Genomic DNA, 14,949 nt, shown 5'->3' with positions numbered 1-14,949 from the left:
GCAGTTCTATAAAGTATATAACGTCTGCTCTGAGAGATACCTGATGTTGGGGTGTTTGTGTGGAGAGATGATGTCGCTGTTCTTGAGCCAGACGATGTCGGGCAGTGGGTTTCCGATGGCTCTGACCGCCAGCTCCACCAGAGTGCCCTGCTTCACACTCAGGTTCTTCAGCTTCTCTGTGAACTGGGGTCGCACCAGCGTCTCTTTGGCTGGAAAACAAAAATAAATTAAAACCTCAATGACAGTCAGTAAAAAGTCGGCTGATGGCAAATTGATCTATGTCAGCGTTGCCTAACACAGCTTATAGTATAGGAGCCGCATTTACATTGATTTTTGTTTCTATTGTTGACCTATTTGCAAGTTTTATTCATGCCTTTTCTGTATTTCAGTAAGAGGTGCGCCTTGCTCAGCACTCCCGCAGCCTCAGCATTGAGACTTTTCGTTTTGCAATAAACTTGAAGATCAGGAACTCACAACGACCATTGGATTTTCTTTTACCCTGACAGATGAGGCTGCAGCGCAGCTGCATTCGTCTAGATCAGGGAAAGCTTTGCATTTAACACGGAGAATGAACATTGTAAACGATCTAATGAATGACAAAGAATACCTAGATGAAGTCAAAGGAAACATGATGAAGTTTAACAATCTTTTGGAGGATTTTAAAGCTTTGCATGTCTCTTACACGCAAATGTGGACGAGAGCGCAAGAAAAGAGGACGATGATGAATGGCATTAACCAAGATGTGCCCACATAATAGTATTCCTTGCCAACGTTCTGCTGACTTACCGTCCACGGTGAGCGTGACAGAAATGTTGGAGCGTCCCGCCCGGTTCTGGGCCACCACGGTCCACTCTCCAGAGTCATGAGGCATGGCGGGGACGATGATCAGGGACTGGGTCCCGTCCTCCTTAACCACGATCTTGTGGGTGTAGTCGCTAACCGCTTGTTGTCCTGAGGAGGCCACGAGACACACATGTTATTGTGAGACCTACAAATCGTATCTAAGGACACCTTCATTCAGATTGATCTTTTATTACTTGGTGCAAATAAAACACAAAACGCTAGGCCAGGGTATAAAAACATGATCATTGACCAAATACATTGATATAACTACTGTGATATCATAGGGCTGATTGAAGGAGCTCTAGGAAAATATTTACACCATGAGATTTGTGATAAAAACCATCAGGATAAACGACAAACAAGTTCAGAAAAGTTCATCATTTTACTTTTAATGCAGCTGTTAATTATACCATATTACAGAATCAAGGACTGGTATCTAGTCCAGATCTAGTGTGCATGGTCATATTGAATATCAAAGGTCATTCATCTGAAAGCCCGTTGATCTAAACCAATCGGCCATTGGGCGTTTGAGTGATTTGGGGTTTTTGTTGCAGACTACATGGATTTCCTAACAACAGGAACACCCCACTTCTGTGAGACCAACAGATCTTCTAAAAGACCATGTTCCTGAGGAGTGTTCTGTTCTTGACTCACCGTTGTGGAACCAGTACGTGTCGGGCATCGGTCTGCCGACCACCTTCAGGTCAAAGCGTGCCGTCTGGCCCTCAGAGCATTTACACGAGGCAGGCTTCATGACGAACACAGGTTTGTAGAGTCTCTCCAGCTGGGCCTCATCCGTCTCGTCCAGCCGGCGGGCCGGAGAGCGTCCGGGCGAACGGCTGGAGGAACGTCCAGGAGAGCGGCTCTGAGAGCGAGGAGACGAGGATCTGAGGGGGGAAAGGAGGCCATGATGTCTATAAATTTACTGCTCTACAGGTCTACTGGTGCACAGGTCTACAGATGTAAAGGTCTACAGGTCTAGTGGTGCAAAGGTCTACAGATGTAAAGTAAGGTCTACAGATGTAAAGGTCTACAGATGTAAAGGTCTAAGATGTAAAGGTCTACAGATGTAAAGGTCTACTACAGATGTAAAGGTCTACAGATGTAAGGTCTACAGGTCTACAGATGTAAAGGTCTACAGATGTAAAGGTCTACAGGTCTACAGATGTAAAGGTCTACAGATGTAAAGGTCTACAGGTCTACAGATGTAAAGGTCTACAGGTGTAAAGGTCTACAGGTCTACAGATGTAAAGGTCTACAGATCTACAGGTTTACAGGTCTACAGGTTTACAGGTCTACAGATTGACAGGTCTACAGGTCAAACGGTGTACAGGTCTACAGGTTCACAGGCTTACAGGTGTACAGGTTTACAGGTGTACTGGTGTAAAGGTCTTCAGGTTTACTGGTGTACAGGTCTGCAGGTCTACTGGTGTACAGGTCTACTGGTCTACAGGCCAAATGTGTGCAGATCTACAGGTTCACAGGTCTACAGGTCAAATGTGCACAGGTTCACAGGTCTACAGGTTCACAGGTCTACAGGTTCACAGGTCTACAGGTTCACAGGTGTACAGGTCTGCAGGTCTACTGGTGTACAGGTCTACTGGTCTACAGGCCAAAAAGTGCACAGGTCTACAGGTTCACAGGTCTACAGGTTCACAGATCTACAGGTTCACAGATCTACAGGTTCACAGGTCTACAGGTTCACAGATCTAAAGGTTCACAGGTCTACAGGTCAAAAAGTGCACAGGTCTACAGGTTCACAGGTCTACAGGTCAAAAAGTGCACAGGTCTACAGGTTCACAGGTCTACAGGTTCACAGGTCTACAGGTTCACAGTTCTTCAGGTTCACATGTCTACAGGGCTAAATGTCTTTGTAAAGTCACACGGTATTTTTGTAGTCTTAAATCAATCTTAAATTTGCTAATGTTAGCAAAAGGCTAGCTATCGGACCTTTATAGCTAACATCAGGAGTTCCAGTGGGTTCTAAAACAGAGACCCTACCTGATTCTTTGCAAGGCTGGTTGTGGTGTGTATCTTTGAGGAGCTCCAGCTCCGGACTCCACGTAGAGCTTCCCGGAGCTGACGGCGTTCCCCTTCACGTTGCTGGCAAAGGCGGTGTAGACTCCCTCGTCCTCTGGCTGCACCACGGGCAGGCGCAGGCTGGCACGTCCGTCCTCGAGAACCTCCATCTGGTAACGATCACTGGACCTGATGCGCTGGCCGTCTTTGAACCAGGCGATCTGTGGAAGACAAACAGTCATACACGGGTGTTCAGTGATGTGGTGTTTCTGTGTGGTCCCTGAAGGCAGCCTCTCTCTGGTCCAATGGGATTCCTGCCTGTGGTTTTGGATGTCAGAAAATAATCTCTGTGTCAAACAAACGTTTCTGATACATTTAGTTCAGGATCATCTCCACATGTTAACAACATGTTACAGTGTCTTCAGCTTTTAACCAGAGACCTTACTTCAGGCTAACATCCAACTCACATTCAGAGAACCATTGACCTCCAGACCTCGGGACAGCAAGTGATAAAATGCCAGGGTCATGCCAGTGTTGAGGACTCATTCCTACACCACTGCAGTGCAGTAAGATCAGTACCTTGGAAAGAGGCATCCCGCTGCTTTTGCAGTGGAAGGTGACCCCCATGCCTTCCATGATTCTGTAGTTTTTGACCGGGGTGACGATTGTGGGCTGCACGGCCTTGTCTGGGTCGGTCACAATCACCTCTCCGTCCTCCGCCACAATCTCTCTGTAGGTAAACTTCATGATGACGAGCTCGTACTCGTGTATGATCCTTTGCTCGATGGCAGACAGATGGAAGTCCTGCAGACCAGAGGAGGTTTATTATGAGCAGGTCAGCCAGCATGCAGAGACTTGCACTGAGACGTCAAGCTGTCTCCTCAGCTGATCGAATCAAACCAATATCAAAGACAGAAGCTCCTGACGTAGAACCCCAGGCTCCCCATCTCTCTGTGACAAGCTTCCCCTTTGTACAAATAATCTGGGAGAAGTTAATAAATGATCATACACCCAACGCTGCTCCTACCTGTCCGGTTATAATGGTTGTGGTCATCTGCTCCATGGGGGTTGCTCCAGCGGGGGGGACGTCCCCGGCGGTGGGCTCCTGCACCATGGCTGTCACTTCAGTCTTAAAGGCAGCTTCCTGTTTCTTCATCAGGGCTTCGTATTCCTCTTTTGAAACAAAGGCCTCAGCGTTAGACTACAACAATTATCCTCCTCCTGTCTGCCCTCTTCATCGCTGAAGGTGTTTCTGATGGGGGGGGTGGGGTTTCCTACCTTCCTCCAGCAGGTTTGCAGAGGCGGAAACTTCTCCCAGAGGGTTCTTGACAAACACTGAGTATTCTCCGGCGTCATCGGCAAAGGTCATGGAGATCTCCAGCTTACATTCGCCGGTCTCCTTCTTATAGGCAACTTTATATCTGATGGAAGGGGTGGGGGGTGTTAAGCTTATTCAAAGAGAGGTACTGCCCCCTGGAGGGTGCAGGATGCATTACACACAAAACACTACAGGTCTCTTGCTTTGACTTTAAAAGGTAGTGTTACCTGCCAGTATGTCTGTTTGTGTGTGCCCCCCCCCCCTTCCCTGATTGTCTCCCTACAGGTGCAGCCTCTCCCTCAGTTGATCTCCATCAACTAATCAAGGCCTGCATAAAAGGCCTGAGGAAGGATGCAGTCCCCCTCTTCCTCTTCCCTCCTCCACGTGGCATGTGGGTGTGGCATATTCTTTCTGTTATCCCAATAAACTCTTTTGTTAATAGACTATAAACTTGTGTCTGCTCCTCAGTGTGTTGCGGCTTCGAGCCAGTCGTAACAGTAGGGAGAATGGTGATGGGGATTTATCCTCTGTGAGAGTTTAGCATTGGTTCGATCAAATCTAAACCTTCACTGTGTCACTTCTTTACGAAGATTTAGGGTTAAAACCTGGTTTTCTGCTGACTGACCGTACATATATTTTCTGTGGAAGCTCGACTATCACGCACGGAGTTGATCCTCTAACTTCAGGTTTTCACGTTGAGTTATGTGCTTTGTTTTCCACACTTTCCCCCAGAATGCATCCTGAGATATGACTGAGAATAGGTTGTAAACACTGCTCTGTGGTTGGTTGTATGTTTGACAGGACATGAGGTAGATTGCCTTCACAGTCTGACTCACCTGTATCCGGTAGTGAGCGGGATGCCGCCCTTCTTCCAGATGATGTGAGGTTTGGGGCTCCCCCCCACCTGACAGTCGAACACCACGCTCCCCCCCTCCACCAGCTTCTGAACGCTGGGCGTCCTGATGAAGACCGGGGCGGCGGCGGGCACGTCGGGTTCGCTCACCTGAGACTCAGTCTCCTCTGGATCTTCTTTTTCTCTGCACAAACAAACATCCTGTAAGCATCAGCTGCAGCGCTGCATATTGATCAGTCCAATAAAGAGTTTCCTCCTGGAGTAAAGCTGCAGATGTAAAGTTGTGTAACTGGTGTGTGGGTGTTTATGGTGCACTCACAGTTTCTCTGCAGTTTCTGCAGCCACCTCCTCTCTGCTCTCGATGTCCTCGGACACTGCAGGACAAACACGGGTTAAGGCTTATTTATGGTCGTGCGTCAAAGGCTACGGAGAGCCACGGAGAGCCCTCTCGGTCGTCAGAAACCCTCCCGGAGACACCCGGCCAAAATTCCTAACTATACGTCGAGGAGACGGAGACTCGCGGAGACCGCAAGGGTTGTGATTGGTCGGTAAACGATAAGGTCACTGGTTGTTAACATTGTGTCGGCGAGCTTCCACGCTAGCAATAGGCTGTGATCAGAGAGGGACAACTCATTCATTTTGCAAACAACATACGAGATAATTGACGATAAATGTGCCTGCATTTTAGATGTGATAAATACAACTGCCCGTTTCTTCTGTCATTGTAACTGAAGGCTTTTTACACTTCGCCAGTGCTATAACAGAGATGCCTGGCCATGGTTCCCTGTGTGGAGCGGAGCCGGAAGGGAAACACTCAACGTCTTTCACGATAGACGTCGTGAGATTAGGTCATTTTGCGTAGCGATGCATACTGATCGGGCGGTGAACTGCATTGCGTATCCGACATCCCCACGGAGAACTTCCAAAGGTTCACGAGCCTCTGCGTGACCACGGAGTCGGAATGACGGATAGCTACGGAGTAGTATAATGAGCCCTTTAGACAGGAAAACTCCACATGTAGAAATATAAAGGCGAGCAGGAGAGGAACACCAGGAGTCTCAGGGGTATAGGCATCTTTATGTGGACATCTGAGGGATATTTGTATTCTATTCTATACACAGTAAAACAGACAGTTACACTACAATGAAAATCTTACTTTGGTAGTCCACCCTACGCATACAAATATATATACAAACTAAAATAGAACAGCCAAAAGATACAATTAGAAACTAAACCAACAAAGTATTTATGCTAAGTAAAATAAATACATTCGTAGAACCGACGGAGAGGACAGTATATATGAATATATGATATTGATGTATGTGTGGCACTGACCCTGGACCAGCAGGTAGCAGGAGGTGCTGATGGTTCCCGCTTCGTTTGTGGCTGTGCAGGTGAAGCGTCCGCTGTCCTCGGCGAAGGCTTCGCGGATCACCAGCTGAGCGACACTGCTCTCGTAGAAGATGTGGAAGTCGATGCTGCTCTCTATCTTGTAGTCCTCTCTGAACCACATGATAATGGGGGCGGGGTTTCCGCTGATCTGACACTCCAGCGTCACCGTCTCGCCCTCCGTCACGTTCGTGTTCTTCAGGCCCTGAGCAAACAGCACACGGTATAGCTGGTACCGTTACCTGAACTACGTTAAAGAAGCATATGTGCAGGTTTCAGGAGGGCTTACCGACACCAGGGTGGGCGGGAGCACGGCGCCACCGGCAGACGGCACAGCTGCTGCCTCCGCCACCTGGCGGGAAAACACCTTTGTTAGCTCATTGTAATCCATATCCTTCACACTCACACACGCACACGCACACGCACACACACACACACACACACACACACACACACACACACACACACACACACACACAAAACATAGGACACACACAAAACATAGGACACACACGCACACACACAGGGCACAGACACACACCAAGGCCAACACTATGGACTTGAACAGAGAAAGAAGACAGCACAGGATGCGGCTGGATGGACTCAACAGGTGAGGATGGGGGGGTCAGTAGCGTTGATGAGCATATGGTTTCATTAGAGTGAGGTTAAAGGAATAATTCAACCACATTGAAGTTTCCCATTAATGACTGGACTTTCACACAAGAAAACCCGACTTCTAAAGATCTACGCTCGAAGTCTAAAAGCTCCTGAAGGGGGCGCTGTCTTACTCCACAATACAGAAACAAAACAGGGTTTTAAATAAATGAAATGTGAGCTGGTCAGTTTGTATTGCTTGCATTGAAAGTGGATATTTCGTCACAGCTCAGCGAGGTCATGATGCCTCAGTTTCCTTTCCCTCAATACAGATGACTGTTTTTATAAGTGAGTTTAAATCCCTGTTTCCCAGAACCATCATCTAGCTGATAATAAAGGATGCATTGGTTACATGTATCATGTAAAGGTTTTTCTAAAGTTTCTTGATCGGAGACGTTGAAGGTCTCCCTCCGAAGCGCTCTGTTTCTAAGCAGCTCACTGGACTTTATAGAAATAGTTTATCAAGTTTTTTTGTCCTTCTCAGATCCAGCCGGGTCACAAACCTGGGCTCCCCACTCCACATATCCTGCCTCCTGCCCCCCCGACAGCACCGCCTCATATGTCTGGGTGAAGCCTCTGAAGGGGGAGGGGATGGAATCCGTCTCCATGGTCTTTGTACGGGACGGACTGGGAGACTTGACTGGTTTGATGATCTTTCTAACCCCGGCAGAGGAGGAGAACTCTCTGTGCAGAGCGGCGATGGCCGAGCCGGCGATGGAGACCTGAGCGGCCCAGAGAACCAACAGCAGCGTCAGGCAACACAACGTCCACTGTTCGGGTTAAACCACAGCACTGCTAGGGACGTTAGTTTATTACAGCTACACCAGGGGGGTCACTTTGTTATATAACGTTATTTCACTACAGTTCACAGCAAGTCTGATTTCAGGCAAGCAGGAAACACGAAGTGAGCGTTTCTTCAACGTGTTAAAGATCATCGGTTGCAATGCTAACATCGCCCAGCTAACTACGGGAACAACCTGGCTTTACTTGCATTATCCATCATTACTCTAGATATTATAGCAGCTATATTAGAACAATCCACCTGCTACGGCATGCTTTCAGATCTAACCCTAACCCTAAGCTAGCTAGTTAGTGAGCTGGTTATCTCCAGGTGAGACTGCAGAAGTCACAGAGAACAGAGAGGCTGTTATTAAGGGTCAGCTTCAGGTAGATTATTGACTGAAATCCACTTCCTGTTATTTCTACTGGGTTATTTTGCACTGCTTGCCTGTTGACGCCTCTCTTACCTCGGAGCTAGCCTCGTGTTTCGGGATAGAAACTTTAGAAACTGTGAAATGTGGAAGAGGGGATGGGGCGAGACCAGAGTCCACCTGGGAGGTTTCTGTCCCTCTCTGGAGTAACCAACACAGCAGCGTCACAATATATCTTTATATTCACCTGAAAGTACTGCAAGTAATGACTTATTATCAAGAGATTCGTCCTTTCAGATAAAGCACTGGCCAATAGTTCAGATTATTGTGAAGAAGTTTTTCTAATATCGTACAATTCCCAAGTTCTCATTTTTGATGGAAGTTATGAAATACAACATGAGCTTTATAATGTTCATGCTGTTATTCATGATGAAAGCATTAAAATAAGATACAGCATCAATTGAACATCTGATTTCAAAAGTCAAATGATGTGATCTGTTGGTGTTTCCAGAGCGCTGGATCATATTTTGAGTTTTTCTGAAGCCTTAGTTCAAATCTCTTGGTAACGTAGTCGTTTCCTAGCTAACCTTGGTGAACGGGGCAGGTTCAGATGTGATCATGTGACCCGCTGCGAGCTGCTGACCGGCGGCCATGTTTGCGGCGGCGTGCTGCGTTAGCCCTGCCTCCTCTTCTTCAGCCCCGCCCAGAACGGGCTGACGGACACGAGCCAGATCTACGGCGGCCAACACCGTGGCCACAGCCACCGCTTTCCCCCCCCCCAGCCTGCAGACACAACCAGCAACACATACATCGCAGGTCATCCATGGCAGGACGGGGACAGGCGGGGGGGGGTTAACCTTATCATTATTACAAATTAGTTCCCAAACCTCTGTTCCCTTCAGTTCAAGAACATCAGCTCTGCGGCTGCCGGTAGATGCCAATAAAGACTTTGCAGGTGATTACTTCCTGTTTGTTAACTCGTAGCTTTCGAGATGTTCCTCAGAGTACGTCAGACATTACGACATAGCCAAGCTTGCTGTTGTAGGCTTTATGCTAAGCTAGGCTAACCAGCTCCTGATTCAGTGAGTGTCTCTTCCTGTCTGGGGACTGCTGATTGGCCAATATTTAAATCAGGTAAAAATAATCTCTTCTGCTTTGCTTTTCATGCATGCTCTTAGTCTGTGACTCAATTTGAACCTGTCCGCATGATTTACTAAAAGGATACAGGGTAAATTCATTCGGCTCTTTTAACATGAATCACTGGTTTTATGAAGGTGTTTGACCCCCCAACCTTCCTGCCTCTGTCAGGCACAGAGGTGCTCTATGCATCACAGAGTGAGTACATGTACACGTCCTGCAGTATCGCAGAGATTCTGGTTCATGTCTTTAAACGTCATGTCCTTATTAACCTGGATCAGCAGGTAATCCTGTTTTTTGGAAGCTGACAGAAAGTAGAAACACTGATTCATATATTGGATTTGATTCAAAACAATTCAATCTGATGATTATTGGTAGTGTCTGTCAGCAGGATTACAGAATACTTTCCTGAGATTTGGTGGAAAGGTGAAGCAGATCTGAATCAAGGGGTTTATATTTAGTAATGGAAGCAGCTTTTTCTGAGGATACTGGTACATGTAAATGTACTCACAGCAACATTTAAGATTATCCGTTGAAGACGACACACGCTCATCTGACATGCAGCAAATAGAACATGGAAATCCGTCCGTGAAGAAACCAGACTCAAAAAAGAGGTGGTGAGAAAACGTGCTTAAAAAAGAAGACGTGTCTAAGGAAGAAGTGTCCACCTGTGAAGAGGAGTGACCTGCAGACAGTCTGCGCTAACAGAAGGAGGGGGAGGGATGTCGGACAAAGCGGACAAGACGTTATGAACTCCTTCTCCGTCTTTGAACACAGAGGACAGGTCTTGACAGAGCAACGATGGACTAAAGCACATCTCCTCCGTCTCATGTTCTGTACTATCATCCTCCTTTAGCATACTAGCACGACTTTCAGGAGCTCTTCCAGACTCATCTTCGTCTGTGGATATCGAGTCTCCATCACAACGTTCACCAAAGTTTCGCTCCTGTTCATCGTACAAGTTAATGCTCACAGAGGGACTGGAGTCCTCTGCTGAACTCCATGTCAAGTGATTGAGGCTGAATCCAGATCAAGAGGGTTAACTTTCGAGGAAAAGACGTTGAGACAAAACTGGAAAATATCCCTGATGAAATGAGTGGGAAGAAATGGGAAGGACGGGACGGCAGGAGGAAGATTTTTGAGGGATTTTAAAGTCTTTTAAACATCATTTAATTTGTCCAACGCGTCGACTGTATAAAAAATAAAAATATGCAAGTCCAAATGAACCGTAAACAATCAGAAACTAGCTACACAGTGTTGGGACAGAAGATCTGAAACATTGAACTTGGGGTTTTGTTCCTCGTCCAAATAAACCGGTTAGTGCCGTTTAAAGAGAGACGGATTCTCAGAGTTATTAAGAACATAAAACTTAAAAAACTTGAAGGAAAAGATGAATCACAAATCTGTAAACAGAGAATTCTTAAACATGAGGACAGGTTACGTGTTATTATTTTTTATTGGTCATCAGTGGGTCATAATGAGTATTTGTTTCATTGGAATTGTACCCTAAGTGATATTAATTCCCATGGGTCGTTTTCCTTCATTATTTTATTCCTGTTTCCCAAGAGTTTCATGTAATATTTATGTCTGTTTTTATTGTGTTTACCAATGTATATTGTTTGTCTCCATATTATCTATACATCTACAAAGTAGAGTTTTACTCATGTAAGTTCTCCTCATTCACTTCAACGATCAGCTTTCAGCCTCTAGTGGACGTTAGAGGAACTGCAGGTTAACTTGTTTTGAAATACTTTTAGCAAAAGCCAAATACTGCTGTATCCAGAAGGGCATTAATGATGTTCGAAAGATATTTGGAGTATTGCGGGAAAAAGTCCTGAATCGTCCTCTTAAATTATCCTGGATTGAAAACAAATGTTTTTAATGTCTGCTCAGATTTGAGAGGAAGTGCCAAACTCTTCTAATCAGGTTTTAATTACAGTAAAATCAGTCAATTAAACTTAAGGTTAGAATTCAGGTTTCTTTGAGTGAATGTTGGATTTTTCTATTTCTCTGTACCCGCCCGTCTTCCATGTTTTCCACATTGCTCCCCTGGCGCCCTGCTCACCTCTTGGCCCCCGCTGATCTGCATGGCGCTGCTGACACTCGTCATACTGGACATACTGGTCATGCTGGTCATGCTGGTCATGGCGGTCATGCTGGTCATGGCGCTGAACCCGAGCTCGCCCCGCTTCCAGGGTGGCAGCACGTCGCCGCCGGCGTCTGCCAGAGAGCGGCTGCTGATGGGAGACTTGGACGGTCTGAAGGGGGCGACAGACAGCTCAGTTACAACACTTTCAGATTCAGAACAGTTTAATGTCCATCACACTGTTGAACTGGTTGTACTTTACATGGGGAGTAAGCTCAAACTAGCCATGAACCCAGCGTCAGCCCTCTATACTCAGGGATAATGTTTTAAAAAAAATCAACACAGCCTGACAACCTTCGACACAAATGCGTCTAACTTGTTGAAATGAAGAATCAAAAGCTCTCATTTTGGATGTGTCCCCATTCCCATTTACTGTATGTAAGGTCAGTGTGCGTCCTCTGCTAAAGGACACTCACACTATAACAACGTAAACCAACTCCGTCCGTGACTTCATGAAGGTCTTCCCCTTTCTGTGAATTGGAGATGTTATTAAGTGTAACCCCACCTGGATGGCGTTGGCGTCGGGGCCTTCACGTGTCTGACGGGCGACGGGGACTGTTGTCGGCCGCCCCCCACCTTGGCGGCCAGTGACAGCTGTGTTGGGGATTTGGACGCTGGTTTGGGAGGAACTCTGGGGGGGGTCTTATGAGCCAGAGTCAGCTCCCCCCCTTCCACATGCATCGCCATCATGGACGACTGGAAACTGGCCTCCACCCTCTGAGGATGGGGGGAGAGATTATTAGTAACCCTGAAATTAACATAAAGTCATCTTCATGATTCTTCAAACACTGATCCGTACTTTCTCCACTCGAGTCTGACGGGACGAAATCACTGTTTTGGTTTTCTTTGCTGGAATAGCTTCCTCACCTGAAAACACACACACACACACACACACACACACACACACACACACACACACACACACACACACACACACACACACACACACACACACACACACACACACACACACACACACACACACACACACACACACACACACACACACACACACACACACACACACACACACACACACACACACACACATATTAAACCAAACTGGATCAAACTTTATGTCTATATGCTAAGCTAGTTAAAACATGTCCTGGATGCTCAGAGATCAAACTCTAAAACACCAGACTGTTGCTCCAGTTTATATCGTGTATTTCTAGACGTCGTTATTTATTCTTTGTATCTTTGTGGTTGCCGGGCAGGTTTCCCGCACCTTGCACCAGCAGCTCGCAGGTGGAGGTGGCTCGTCCGCTGCTGTTGGTGGCGGTGGCAGAATAATTCCCAGAATCCTCGGGGAAGGCCTCAGCGATCAGCAGGCTGTGCAGCTCGCCCTCCTGCAGGATCCTGAAGTCGGCCGAGCTCTGGATCTCCGCCCCCTCCCTGAAGAACTTCACCACGGGAAGGGGGATGCCGGACACTCGGACGTCCAGCCTCACCTGGCTGCCCTGCCGGACTGTGGAGCTCTGCAGCCTCTGCAGGAAGCTGGGCGGCGCTGTCTCCGCTGCAGGAAACAATATCATTATTTAAACTGGAGCTCAAACTACTGCACCATCACATCCGGTTGTACTCTCCAATAGTCAGACACTGAGAAAAGACTTCAGGAAGGTGCATTTAGAGTCTTTTGGTGTTCCTTTCCTGTCTCTGAGGTTGTTCTGTGAGCCTCACCTGTGACGAGAAGTTCTGCAGTGCTGGTGGCTTGTCCGGCTCCATTGGTCGCTCTGACGGAGAACCTCCCACTGTGTGCGGCAGTCACAGCAGGGATCCTCAGAACAGCGCGGCCATCGCTGAACGAGATCTGAATGCCGGGCAGAACCGCGGCGGAGAGAACCTGGCCATCACGGAACCAGCTCACCTCAGGAACAGGAGAACCTGCAGAAAACCAGAAGCCATCAAATCAAAGGAGAACTAACACTGAACCTGCAGGACTTGTACTCAAAACCTCAGATTGTTATTAGGATCATTCTCAGGATTCAGACGTGTTAAAGTTGGTCTTTTGACCAAAACCTAACTTTAATATAGTTATTTGGTCTTTGACTCCAAAATGTGAAATCCGAAGTAAAGAATTGAACGAAGAACCGTGACACATTCAAAAATATAAACATCAGAATGTTAAGTGTGGATTTTGGGCAATTTTTAAATACAATGCAAACTGATTAAACAACTTGAAAGAATGACCAATTATATGTAGAAGTTTATTGGAACATGTTGTACGTCTTAGCTTGAAAGGGAACTCTGTTTTGGGGGAAAGTAAAGCATAGAAGCGCTGTCTATGTTTGACCATGAGGATCAAAAAGACTTTGTGTTCTGAACCATGATGATTAAAAGTGAGTGTAGAGGTGGTGGTTGAAGTGGTTGTGAGGTGGTGGTTGAAGTGGTTGTGAGGTGGTGGTTGAAGTGGTTGTGAGGTGGTGGTTGAAGTGGTTGTAGTTCCTCACCGCTGACTTGAGCCTGGAACGTCGCGGCACTACCCTCTAGTGCCACGACGCTCTGCAGCGGCTGCAGGAACGTCGGCGCCTGTGTTGACATGTTTGTTGGCACCCTGCAGGAAAACAAAATAATTAAAACAGATTATAATCAACAGAGTAAATACCTAATGAAGAGAGTAAAGACCTAATGAAGAGAGTAAAGACCTAATGAAGAGAGTAAAGACCTAATGAAGAGAGTAAAGACCTAATGAAGAGAGTAAAGACCTAATGAAGAGAGTAAAGACCTAATGAAGAGAGTAAAGACCTAATGAAGAGAGTAAAGACCTAATGAAGAGAGTAAATAAGACCTAATGAAGAGAGTAAAGACCTAATGAAGAGAGTAAAGACCTAATGAAGAGAGTAAAGACCTAATGAAGAGAGTAAAGACCTAATGAAGAGAGTAAAGACCTAATGAAGAGAGTAAAGACCTAATGAAGAGAGTAAAGACCTAATGAAGAGAGTAAAGACGTAATGAAGAGAGTAAAGACCTAATGAAGAGAGTAAAGACCTAATGAAGAGAGTAAAGACCTAATGAAGAGAGTAAAGACCTAATGAAGAGAGTAAAGACCTAATGAAGAGAGTAAAGACCTAATGAAGAGAGTAAAGACCTAATGAAGAGAGTAAAGACCTAATGAAGAGAGTAAAGACCTAATGAAGAGAGTAAAGACCTAATGAAGAGAGTAAAGACCTAATGAAGAGAGTAAAGACCTAATGAAGAGAGTAAAGACCTAATGAAGAGAGTAAAGACCTAATGAAGAGAGTAAAGACCTAATGAAGAGAGTAAAGACCTAATGAAGAGAGTAAAGACCTAATGAAGAGAGTAAAGACCTAATGAAGAGAGTAAAGACCTAATGAAGAGAGTAAAGACGTAATGAAGAGAGTAAAGACCTAATGAAGAGAGTAAAGACCTAATGAAGAGAGTAAAGACCTAATGAAGAGAGTAAAGACCTAATGAAGAG

General features: G+C 46.2%; 1 protein-coding gene across 1 annotated transcript in view; it reads right to left on the bottom strand.

Moving 5' to 3' along the window:
- The window catches only part of LOC134867389 (titin-like), a 184,009-nt gene extending 169,950 nt beyond the window's left edge, over nucleotides 1–14,059 (bottom strand). Inside the window, 21 exon segments of the mRNA XM_063887927.1 lie at nucleotides 41–209; nucleotides 787–951; nucleotides 1,498–1,730; nucleotides 2,845–3,083; nucleotides 3,442–3,666; nucleotides 3,890–4,035; nucleotides 4,141–4,283; nucleotides 5,017–5,234; nucleotides 5,364–5,407; nucleotides 6,369–6,627; nucleotides 6,712–6,774; nucleotides 7,580–7,798; nucleotides 8,324–8,428; nucleotides 8,815–9,052; nucleotides 9,512–9,546; nucleotides 11,466–11,689; nucleotides 12,011–12,227; nucleotides 12,310–12,377; nucleotides 12,739–13,026; nucleotides 13,191–13,394; nucleotides 13,961–14,059. Of these exon segments, the coding sequence (XP_063743997.1) occupies nucleotides 41–209; nucleotides 787–951; nucleotides 1,498–1,730; nucleotides 2,845–3,083; nucleotides 3,442–3,666; nucleotides 3,890–4,035; nucleotides 4,141–4,283; nucleotides 5,017–5,234; nucleotides 5,364–5,407; nucleotides 6,369–6,627; nucleotides 6,712–6,774; nucleotides 7,580–7,798; nucleotides 8,324–8,428; nucleotides 8,815–9,052; nucleotides 9,512–9,546; nucleotides 11,466–11,689; nucleotides 12,011–12,227; nucleotides 12,310–12,377; nucleotides 12,739–13,026; nucleotides 13,191–13,394; nucleotides 13,961–14,051 (3,593 nt within the window). The 5' untranslated portion in view covers nucleotides 14,052–14,059.
- Between the last annotated feature and the right edge of the window lie 890 nt (nucleotides 14,060–14,949).

The sequence above is a fragment of the Eleginops maclovinus genome, chromosome 7 (assembly GCF_036324505.1).
Source record: "Eleginops maclovinus isolate JMC-PN-2008 ecotype Puerto Natales chromosome 7, JC_Emac_rtc_rv5, whole genome shotgun sequence".
Lineage (NCBI taxonomy): Eukaryota > Metazoa > Chordata > Actinopteri > Perciformes > Eleginopidae > Eleginops > Eleginops maclovinus.
Note: the sequence above shows the minus strand (reverse complement) of the source record. Positions and strands in the feature narration are given on the sequence as shown.